This window comes from Thalia democratica, chromosome 2, assembly GCF_965202585.1.
Source record: "Thalia democratica chromosome 2, ktThaDemo2.hap1.1, whole genome shotgun sequence".
Lineage (NCBI taxonomy): Eukaryota > Metazoa > Chordata > Thaliacea > Salpida > Salpidae > Thalia > Thalia democratica.
This window is the reverse complement of record NC_139166.1, coordinates 40,636,779-40,648,889: the sequence shown is the minus strand read 5'-3', so window position 1 is coordinate 40,648,889 and position 12,111 is coordinate 40,636,779. Positions and strand designations below refer to the sequence as shown.

Sequence of the window (12,111 nt, the reverse complement as noted above, 5' to 3'; positions counted from 1 at the left end):
TTTAAAAGATAATTTCTTAATTTATCCTATTTGTTTTGTAGATGAAATAGGTGATCTCACTGATCAACTAACAAGTGGTGGTAAATCGATTCACGAGTTAAGGAAAGCTAAGAAAAAAGCTGAAGCAGAGGCAGATGAGCTTAAAGCAGCCCTTCAAGAAGCTGAAGGTGCACTAGAGCTTGAAGAAGTATGTAAAAATTTTGTTTTAGCTTTAAAATAAAATAAAAGTAAATAATATGCTTTAGAGCAGAGTGCTACGACTTCAACTAGAGCTAACACATGTAAAAGCTGACATTGATAAAAGACTTGCGGAAAAAGACGAAGATTTTGAAAATACGAAGTACTTCTTGTTTGCTTTGTTAGCTTAATTCAAAAAAATAACTTCCTTTTTTAAAAACTCTTACAGAAAGAACTTTGCTAGATCTCTTGAATCAATGCAATCAAGTTTAGATTTTGAAGTTAAGGCGAGAAAAGATGCAGTAAAGTCGAAAAAAAAACTGGAATTAAAACTTAACGATATAGAAAATCAGTTTGATCATGCTAAAAATAGCCTAATTGATCAAAATAATTTAAACAAAAAACTTCAATCTCAGATAAAGGTTAGAAATATATTACTTTTATTAAGTTTTATTATAATACAAAAAAAACATTATACTTAAAAGTCATTATGCAAACTAATCTTGTTTTCAGTTTCAATTTAGAAATTTTCTAAGTCGGTCAAAACAATAACTTTCAATAGTAGTCTTTTATGAATCTTTACAGACAAACATGTTAATCAAAAAATATTTACCCTAATTTCTATGAAGTTTTTATTTACTTTAAAAATTGTATGTTAATTTTAGAAAATAATTATTGCTGTTAGTAACGTAATTCTATTTATTTTACACCACTTATTAAAATTAAACACAAGGCTATAGATTTTTTTTTTGATACATTTAAAAAACTTATAATAAAAGCAAGTATAATTGTTTTAAATAAGTACAATTTTTTTTCAACCAGAATTCGAGTTTGAAATAGTTTTTTTCACTATCCGATTTTGGTGTTTCTAATGTTTACAACAAAATATAACAATCCTAAACAAAAAGTATCTTTATCCACTAGTTTTTAACACAGCTCAAATAATTATGTTTTTTACTAAAATACTATAAAAAACGTTTTAGTACAAGTAGGAAAAGTAAGATTTAAGTTTTAGTTTTTATACTTGTATAATTAGTTATACTAAAAGTACTTAAAAAGCAATATTAAGAAATCCGTGTAATTTATTTATTTATTAAAAATAGAGAAGTGTTAGTCAGTTTCAATAAAATGAGAACTTTGAAAATTGTTGTTGTTCTTACATTTTGACGAAATTATTTCATTTAGATCACTTTTAACAAAAAAATTACCAATCTAATATTTCAAACAACTGATGTTGACCAAATTTAAAAGCTTATCTTTTAAGTTTTGTTACTTGAAGTATCAGTAAATAATGATAACAAGTAATAAAATAAATTATTATTGAGTTTCCTTATTAAAAAAAAATAAAACAATTATGATAAGTAAACACTTTTTAATTTACAAAATATTATTAAAATTAGTTTGTTGGTTAATTTCTAAACAGCCTTAAAACAATAAATTGTAATTTATATACTCTTAAGGTTTAAATCAAGAAACTCTTGCATCTAGAAATTGAATGCATTTTCTTCATTTAAGCCCTTTTAAAAAAATTATTTTTTAGGAAGACTTAACATTCATATACTAAAATAATTCTACAATAAAGAATGACCTTGCTTTTAATGGGAACTATTTCAGAATACTTTTCAGAGCTTATTCTGAACTTTTGAAAGATAACTGTTGCTATTTATAAAATAGACTGCAATTGTTATGTTTTTCTTTTGTATTTTACTTACAGAGGTTAAAAGTTTCTTTGTGAAAACTTTTATTTTATTTTACATAAAATGATTTTTAATAAAAAAAGTTAGTTTTAAGCATTCATTTGAAACAGAAGACATTTTTTAGTTTAGTTAATTTAAATGCAAATCTTGAGCGTTAAAATAGCTATATAGTACTAGCTTTCCACGTTGTTTAGTAAATTAGTTGTATTCTGAACTAACATATGTAAACTGTACAAAAAAGTTGGGTCTCATTACTAACTGCTATACATTAGATTTTTTTTGTAAATGACATCAGAATTTAAAACAATCCTTTGTTATGTCTTACACACTTAGCAACCGGTACATTTTCAAACAGTGTTGTAAATCAAACTGGTTGTATTGTAAAAAGAAGTATCTTATTTTTTCAACTTTACTTTATATAATTAAGCTTTGTGCTTGAATATACTAAAAAAAAATTATAACTTAAACAATATCTGAACGTTTAGATTAATTTAAAAAATGTTGTTCTTAAAATCAAAGTACTCTTAACTATTTACTCTTCCTTACTGGCTTACTTTTTTTTGAGCTTGTAGCCTATATGTAAAGTGCTCTTCATGTTTTTTATTTACTTATTTCGGTTTAAATATTTTATCAAAAGTTTTATTTCTTCTATCTAAAATAGTTACTTAAAATTTTATAAAAATATTATGGGTTAAAATGCAATGTTTAAAATATTTTAAACACTAATTATAACCCTTAATTTTTTTTGCCTATTTTCAATTTACTGTTTATTATTTATTTTATATCTGGGGACGGGTCAAATATGCATGAAGACACTGTTGCACGAAGGGTAAATTTTGCACAAAGACATTTTAGCACGAAGGAAAACTTTTATACGAAGACACTTATGCACGATGGGTCAATTTTGCAATAAGACATTTTTGCACGATGGGTCAATTTTGCACAAGTGGCAAATTTGCACGAGAGTAGAATAATAAATTTAAAAAAACCGACTTAGGGTAAGAGGTAACAGAGATAAAAAAAAAAAAAAAAAACAAATGAAAAAATCTCTTCGTGCATATCTAACACGTACTCTCTATATATATGTATACTATAAAGTAAAAAAGTTTCGTATATACTAGAATTGAAAATATTTTTATTTTTATTAGCTTTATCTAATACAAAAAGTATCAGATACAAACCAATCAAAGTAATTTTTAAATAGCTTCCTATCTATTGCTTACTCTAAGAGTGAAGCTTTTTTTTTGCTCATATGTTAAATTAAATCTAACTTTTTCCATTTTATGTACAGAACATAGAATTTAATTTGTTCAATTCAAGTTACAATATGATATTTACTTTTATTTTGAAAATATAACACAAAAACAGTAAAACAAACTATAAAATTTTGTATAAAGTTAGGTAATTTAGTGTTTTTAAAATATTAATTTTTGCTCATATAGTAACGGCAACTTTTAAATTTTACATGAAGTACTACGATTTATGTTTTACTTAATTCCTTCAAAAATTAACTCTAGTCTGTAAAAACTTTTTTGTCACTGTAATTATACTTTTATTTATACAATGATTTATTTCGTTTTTTTTTTATTGATATTAGCTAGGCTAAACCATCTTTTTAGACAATAACTAAGTGCATAGCTATAAAGTTTATCTTTTATACATCTTAACAATTCGGAAACTGATGTTCGAAAGTGAAAAATTTAAATTTAAGGCAAATTAAACAAGGAATCCGTTTTACAAAGTTATTTTTTCTTTTTAAATTTTTGATAGTTTTGATAAAAACTGTTTTCATAAAACTAAAAAGTTGAGTGTAACTAAAAAAATTGATGACTGTTACTTAAATTTTAGTTATTAAATATTTTTAATAAAAATATTTTTAGTATTATCTTTAAGAATATAAAATGCTTATATTTATGAAAACCTTAAAAATTGATGAGCTTTTAATTTATCAACATAATCTGCCTAACATAATTGAGTTTTTGAAACCTAAACGACTAGTATGATAGATCTTTATAACACTTTATAAAATTAACAAAAGTATAGAAAAAGTATGATAAAAAAGTAAGAGTATTATGTTACGAAAAAGTAATTCATATTTAATTAAAGCAAAACTATATTCGAATTAAGAAAACTGTAAAAATAAAACCTGGTTAACTTTGAACATTTGTCTCGTTGTATCTAAATAAGTTGAGAATTTTTTTGTTTAATTAATTTACCACTAAAATCTAAATATATTGGTCAGCTGTCAAACTTGCACGAGCGTACAAAATTGCACGAGTGCACAAAATTGCACAAGTGCACAAAATTGCACGAAGATACTTTTGCACGAAGACACTTTTGCACGAGCAGACAATTTTGCACAGAGATATTTTTGCACGGGTTAATTTTTTTTTAAATTAGTCTTTTAATTTAATTTTAATTTTAATTTTTTCTTTTTGAATTTTTTTTTTACTATCACTCTTACCCCTAACCTAGGTCAGTAAGTTATTTTTTAATTTATTTTTTTTAAATTGTTTATTTTAATTTTTTTGTTTTTATTTGTTTTTTACTATCACTGTTACCCCTAACCGTTACCCTCGGTTGGTAGGTTTTTTTTTTTATTAATTAATTTTTTTTAATAATATTTTTTATTAATTATTTTTTTTTTTTTTGCTATTACTGTTACCCCTTACCCTCGATCAGTAACATTAAAAAAAAAATTTTTTATTAAATTATCCTTTTTTTTTTTTTCTGTTGCTTTTTTATTTTTTTCTGTTTTTTTTTACTCTAGTGCAAAAATATAACTCGTGCAAAATTGACCCTTGGTTCAAAATTGTCTTCGTGCAATTTTGTGCACTCGTGCAATTTACTCCCCTCGTGCAATCTTGTCTTCGTGTAATTTAGACCCGTTCCAAAGTATGTTAAATCTTAATATAGCTTGCTTATCTTTTAAATAATGAATATTTAACATTGTTCATCTTATATTCACTAGTCAAATTAAAATTAGTAACAAAATCATTAGGATTTATTGATTAAAACTAAAAATCCACAGAAATTTGATTAGACGAGCCTTAAATTTTTACAAAAAACAAACAGTTAAAAAAACACAAATAAAAATATAAGACCAAAGTTTTAATGTCTAGTTTTGACTTTACAAAAAGGTTATGGACTTACAATCTAAATATTTGGCAGTTTAATGAAATCAAATGTCTGAGTCAAAAAATATTTCAAATAAACTTTGTTAATTGTAAGATGTTTATACTTTCATACTATACTATAGTTTATTGAACGGTGAAAAAGCGCTTAAAATGTTTAGTACTAGAACCTGGTGCATGAAGAACCTTTCGGTTATCGAGTCGTACACCACGGATACCTTTTAATGTCTTGTCCAGGACAAGTTATATATTTAATTAAAAATAAAAAGTTTTGATATGTTGAAACATACCGATCAAATTTAAAATTTCATTAATAGTTTTAAGATTGATTTTTTAATTATTCAGTGTTTAACACCACTAAATAGAATAAAGAAAATTGCTACTAAAACACATCAATTAAAATTTAGTTGTCAATAAAAATAGCATAAAAATGTTTAAATTATCATGATTTTAACTGTTTGAATTTGATACATCGCAATTCGAAGTGTTTAGATTTGAATTTTCGAAATTTCAATTGTCATGTAATCCACTCTAGTTGTCAATCTTAACAAAATGGTTAATTTAAGTAAATAGGGAAACTTATCATCAAAGCTTTTTGTTTGCACAATCCAGAGCCTGACAGGGGGCGAAAAAATTGGTTATAAAGTTTTTCTAATTAGTTTAATTAACCACTATTTTTCCTTTAAATGTATTTTAATTTAATTTAGTGATTGCTTTATATTGATTGTTCATTACTCTCACTGATAATTTAATCAGTTTCAAATGCTGTTATTTTTAGTAAAAAGCTATTTATAATTTTATGTTTAGTTTCTACTGTAAGTTTCTGAAGGCAAGTAGTGAAACAGGTTAAACTATCAAAAAAAAACTATAGAGTGTTATGTATTTGTGCCTAATTAAAAGTAAAGACTTATGTTTAAAGTTAAAAAAAAAGTTAGATAGTTTTTATTTTTTGTGCAAAAAAAAAGCTTTATAGGGTTTTTAAAATTTGATTTGAATATCTTGTTCGTTAGAGTCTTGACTTTCAGATCACAAACTTTTAATTAAAGTCCAAAAACTAAATTCGTTATAACTTTAGGATGCTTTATACCTACTATGCTGTATAAAATAACGGAAATAGAATTATATATTGATTATTATTATCTATACAGCTTTTATGATCAAAAAAGTTTATAATATTTTTATAATATGATGTATGGTTCGTGTACAAATTTACATAGTTTAAAGACTTATTTACTTATTATAATATTACATTTTATAAAACTACATACCTTAAATTTTGTAAAAAAAGATGTTATAAAGGTTCTGTTTAGTAGTGCTGAGAACTTTACTTACATATGATCTATAATTGTTTGTTATTTTTTCAAGTAGAGCTATGCAGTTAATAAATTCGCTTTTATAAAACGTTAATATAAATTGTTATAAAATTTATTTAATTAAAATGTAAATTATCTAATTAATAGATACATTAAGTAATAAGTTCTCTATAAAACTTAATAGTTCGTGTATAAACAGTCCAATAGCTCTATTGTAAAAATTTTTATTATTAAAGCTAATCTAAAATAAAAAAATTACTAGTCATTTTGAAATTTCAAGCGCCGTTATAAAAAAAAACCATTATTCATGAAGAAGTGTCATGTAATGTAAATCAAATTAACTTAACTAAATTTGGTCTTTTTTGTAAGATTTCAAGTACTTTAACTAACTAAAAGAGATGATTAGCTATCATTTTTACAAAAGTGAATTTATTTTAAATTTATTAAAAGACTTGAAATTATAAAGTTTTAAAGTTAGTTAAATAGAACAACAAATAATTTTTTTTTAATTAACTTTCTTTAACATTTTATCATTTAAGTCTATTTCTCGAGCTCCATCAGTCTGTAGAGCTATTTTAATTAGTAACTAATTTTTTTCTTTGAAATTTTAAAGCTTTATAATTAAAAAACCTTTTTAAAGATTGTACAGTAAATAAGTTAGTACTGCAGCTTAAATTTTGAGTTGTTTACATAGGAGTTGCAAGATCAAATTGATGAAGATCAACGAAAATATGAAGAGATGCGTGAACAGTTTGTCATTCAAGAAAGAAAATTGACGATTGTGATGGCAGAGCTAGATGAAACTAGGAATGCCTTGGAGTCTAATGAACGTGCACGTAAGAGACACTTTAAGAAAGAAAAAATAAATTACACAACATTTAACTATTTAGGCAAACAAGCTGAAGTAGAACTCCTTGATCTAACCGATCGTGTCAACAACTTATCTGTTCAAAACTCAGCTCTTTCAAATGCACGTAAAAAGCTTGAAGTTGAAAATGAACAGCTAAAATCTGAATTAGACGAAAGAAACATTTATGCTAAAGAAACAGAAGAACGGGCTAAACAAGCTATTCGTGATGTAATATTTAGAATATAATCATAATAGCAGTTTTATAATATTTTTGTCAATCATAGGCTGAGAAAATATCGGAAAACTTGAGAAGAGAGCAGCAACACATCTTAACATTAGAAAGAGCCAAAAAGAACTTTGAACAGCAAGTTCACGAGCTAGGGGTACTTGTCTTTTTATTCAAAAATTGATAACTAGTCATTTATAAAGACTTTTTAAATACTCATTGAAGGGGTCGGCAGCCTTTTTTAAGTCTCGAACTAATTTTCTTAGAAAAATTTGCTCGCTGGCCGAGTTTTTGAAAATGTGTTCTGCGGTCAGAAGTTATTTCAAAATGCTTGTAGTGGTTAGTAAAATATCATTACTTATAACTAAACGTGTGAGAAAATAAGCAGTATTAGAACACTAGTAATAAGTATTTGTTAAATTAAGAACTTAGTTATAAGTTTTTACCTTAAAACAATTTCTTATAACTGTTTAAAAAATATTTTGAGCTAAAAATTTTCTCGTGGCCGCAGATTTTCGTTTTGAAAGCCGCATTCAGCCCGCAGAGCGTAGTTTGCCGACCCCTTCTCAAAGGTTTAACAAACCTTTTTTAAACTTTTTTTCCTTCTATAAAATTATTGGGAAAAGTGTTTGTTTAAATTCTTAATAACAAACCAAATGATAAAATTTTCAGTTTAAACAATTAAAATTTTAAACTAGTTCTAAATTATTTGTAAGTTTTCGTAACATACCATTTAAAACTACTTGTTTAATTTTTTTAAAGTTTATTGAACGAAAAAAAACGCTTAAAATATTTTTTCTAAGGATCTGGTGCACAAAAAACCTTTTGGTTATCAAGTCGCACACCAAGAATACTGTTTAACATCTTATTAAAAGTAAACTTACAAAAACCATTTAAACTTAAAGATTAAGCTTGAAGAAGCTGAAGCATACGCACTTAAGGGAGGTAGAAAAGCACTTGCAGCGGTGCAAGCTCGCATGAAGGACATCGAAGGTGAACTTGACGGAGAACAGCGTCGTCACGCTGAAACTCTAAAGAATTATAGAAAAATGGATCGTCGTCTGAAGGAGTTAACCTTCCAAGTTTTTCAAATTTAGATATAAATAAGCACTATACATAAAATTTTAATTTTTAAACTGGTTTCAACAATATTAATCATCTGAACACGGTAAAAAATTAAAAAAAATTGATGTGATAAACAAAAGTTAGTAAATTATAAGATTTTTATCAACTACTTATGATAAATAGATTGTAAAATTTTATATTACTAGTATTTTATCAGTTTAATGTTAACTAATTTCTATAGCCTTACGTTAGAATTTACGGCATACAAAACTTAAACTTATAGGCTGATGAAGATAGTAAAACTCAGTCAAGAATGCAGGAACTAATAGAAAAATTACAAGCAAAACTAAAGCAGTATAAAAGAATTGCTGAAGAATCAGTGAGTTATTGATTATTTAGTTTTTAACTTATTCTGTAATTAAAAAAATCATTATTTTTATTAAGATTGTTTACATAAGCACATGGCCAAAAAATTTGCTTATTTCATTGCGTATTAGTTTTTTATGTTTTTTTTCATAACAAAGGCTTAATTATCTACACTTATAGTTTCTACAAATGATAAATGTTAACTTTTTTTGATTGTGCCATAGTAGTCATCACCAGGGTCGTAGCGTGGGGAGGGACACTGGCGCATGCGTGCCACCCAAAAAAAGAAAAATGTAAAAAAAAAGAATGTAATATCTTTATCCTTTATAGTTTATTTTTTCTGCTTAACTTGCCTTTTTTCAACTATGTTTATCTAGTATTCAAAAAGAAAAAAGTTGAATACCAATTAGTGACAAGTTAGGAAAGTACATGTTATTACTCAATATACTGATTCGGTGCGTAATTGCAAATGCGCACCGATGTTGATGAAAAACTCCATAAGGAAAAAATTTATAAGTTCATTAACTTCATAAGAATTTAGACTCAAAAAGTACGCAATTAATATAGCGCACCGCTGTAATATAACCTTATGGCAGATTATTTTTCTACAAAAAGTTTACAAAAATACGTCACGCTTAAAGAAAAATTAAACAATTTTACAATTTTTTTTTATGCTACATTGTTAAGACTACTGCTAGTTTTTTGAACTTTATTTTTGTAAACATACAAGATAAGCGTGTCGGCCTATGAGAAATAAACTTTGTTTGTGATTTTTATTTTAAACAAACACAATCAAATGAATTAAATTTAAAAAATATACTTTTAACTATTTTACAAAGTTGTAATAAACTGTAATAATAGTTATAAAGTTGGTGTATTTTAACTTCTGTGTAACTTTATTAAAATTATGTGCAATGAGGTGTTGTTATCACTGTTGTATTGTTATTAAAGAGATTGATATTTTTTTTCGTAAATAAAACAGATACTTTCGTTTTATTGAATATATTAATTTTTAAAGATATAAAGTTTACTATAAGTAATAAAAACAATTTTTATTTAGTAAGTTTACATTTTTGCAAGTATAAGTAATTCTAATGAAATTTATACTTTTATTTAATTGTTTAGTTTTGTAATATATAAATATTTTTTAAAACAGTTAACGAACTTACTTTACTTAATAAATTTATTTCAATTATATTACTTATAAAAAGTTTTTTATAGCTAATTACAAAAGTTTTAATTTAGAGGATTTTTTGAGAAAAAAATTTGCGCACCCCCTGACCAAAACACCACGCTACGCCACTGGTCATCACTATACTTTAAATAAATGAAAGTTCAAAATATTTAATACAAACTTTTAAAACAACAAATAGGAAGATCAAGCAAATCAAAACTTACAAAAATTTCGAAAAACTGTACACGACTTGGAGGAAGCAGAAGAAAGAGCTGTTATGAGCGAGTCTGCTTTGAACAAGCTTAGAAGTAAAAGCAAGTTTTCGGTGAGATAATTAGTTGAAATAAATTAGAAAAAACTTTTGATTTAGTTTAATTATCAAACTTGTTTTGGTAATTATTTTTTACAAAGTCAATAACTTATTTGACAAGCTCAAAATATAGCTATTTCTTTTTAAAAGTCTATAAGTTTTTCTTAATCAGCCTGAGTTATTTAACCATTCTTTTAAAATTACAAATACATTTATAAATCGATTTTTCTAACTTTTGAAAGTTTTTAACTTGATCTTTTGCAATCGGCACGTTTCTTATTTTTCTACAGCAATAAACTAATTTTTTTTAACAAACAATTTTATTAGTTCTTAAATTAAAACAATAGTTGGATATAATTTAACATTATTTCAATTTAAAAACAAATTTACTTTATTTAGGCTTAAATGTTTATAACTTTTCATTTAAATCCAAGATAGTTAAAAAAGATTTTTTTAAAATTTATTATTATTATGTTGTTTATTGTGCAATTTTGGACTCAGGCATCAAAACCTGAGCCACTTAAACAGGACATACAATGAGAAAAATGGAAATAAAAACATTTATATTCAACAAAAAATTAGCGTAAACAAAACATCAAACATAGTTAAAATTATAAAAAAACTCATTAATAAGTTTAAACTTATTTGATTGAAATTAAAGGCGATAACTTAAGACGTACAAAAACATTTGTACAAAATTAATAAAATTAAACTAGTATTCTGTTTGAGGGAGGCGTAGAGAATTAAAACTAATTAAAATTACAAAAAGAAAAATGAAGAAATCGGTAGTTAATTTAGATGAGGTAACTATTATAATTTTATTCATTTTTCTGCATTGTTTTTGTGAAAAGTTACTGAATTTTACTGATATTTGTACTATTTAAATTAATTTTTTTAGTTTTAACAATCGACCGGTTTACTTATAATGTTACTTATACGCACGATGCTAGTTATTATCTGACTCCGTGCGCGTTGTAAATATTATCGGTGATGTTATTTCTTATATTTAGATATGACTTAGCTAAGTTATTTAGCTAAGTCGACTTAATGAATTGCGAACTAAACTTAGACTATCTTTTAAGCTTAGTTTAATTAAATAGTTAGATTGTTAGAATGTTTAAGTTATTGTATATAAAGAAATCGAGTCTAGAAACACAAAACTGTATTAAAATGAATATAAACTGCGATGACATGATAACAAAATATACAAATAAGCTACTCCAATTCACAAGATAATATAAAAAACAGTCGCCTTCGTACAAGAAGTACGAGGCGAACACAATCTTTTAAAACGATATGTTGTTAATACAAGATAAAAACTAGACTCCCCGTCATGCTAAAGCAGTTCGAGAAGTAAACAAAGAGATAAAAAGTCCCTAATTTGAGAAAACTCTCTAGCGCCCTTTTTTATTTAAACGCAGTGGCGTTAAATTTCGTGTTCTTCGGAAACCAATTTGATGTTCCAACTTGGTTTCCGTTTTTAAAAACATTAACTTTAAGATGTTAAAGGTTGTTAAGCTGAAAAAACTTCAAAATCCACTATAAAAATGCATTATTTTTCTTCGTAAATGCTTTAAAATTCGTAAATGACGCACAGAATTAAAAAGTTTTAACAACTTACAAAAATGACAAAAAAACTGAAGGAATTTTTAGAATTTTATTCGCTAGTAGTTCTCGCGAGTCGTTGTTTCCCGTAGACGCTACTCGTGCATTCTCGGTCTCCTCATCTGTACTCCACTCGGTCGCCTTGCTGATGGTAGATCAGATCTCTTTGTCACCTTCGCTGACTTGTTGACGAC

At 25.6% G+C, this 12,111-nt stretch overlaps 1 protein-coding gene across 1 annotated transcript in view; it reads left to right on the top strand.

Annotated features, from left to right (window-relative positions):
- LOC145828585 (uncharacterized) overlaps positions 1–10,336 on the top strand; it is a 34,846-nt gene extending 24,510 nt beyond the window's left edge. The window contains exons 29-37 of the mRNA XM_082936340.1: positions 42–187; positions 246–340; positions 407–599; positions 7,016–7,157; positions 7,212–7,399; positions 7,456–7,554; positions 8,303–8,479; positions 8,746–8,841; positions 10,202–10,336. Of these exons, the coding sequence (XP_082792466.1) occupies positions 42–187; positions 246–340; positions 407–599; positions 7,016–7,157; positions 7,212–7,399; positions 7,456–7,554; positions 8,303–8,479; positions 8,746–8,841; positions 10,202–10,336 (1,271 nt within the window). The remainder of the gene's footprint in view (positions 1–41; positions 188–245; positions 341–406; positions 600–7,015; positions 7,158–7,211; positions 7,400–7,455; positions 7,555–8,302; positions 8,480–8,745; positions 8,842–10,201) is intronic.
- The last annotated feature ends 1,775 nt before the right edge of the window (positions 10,337–12,111 follow it).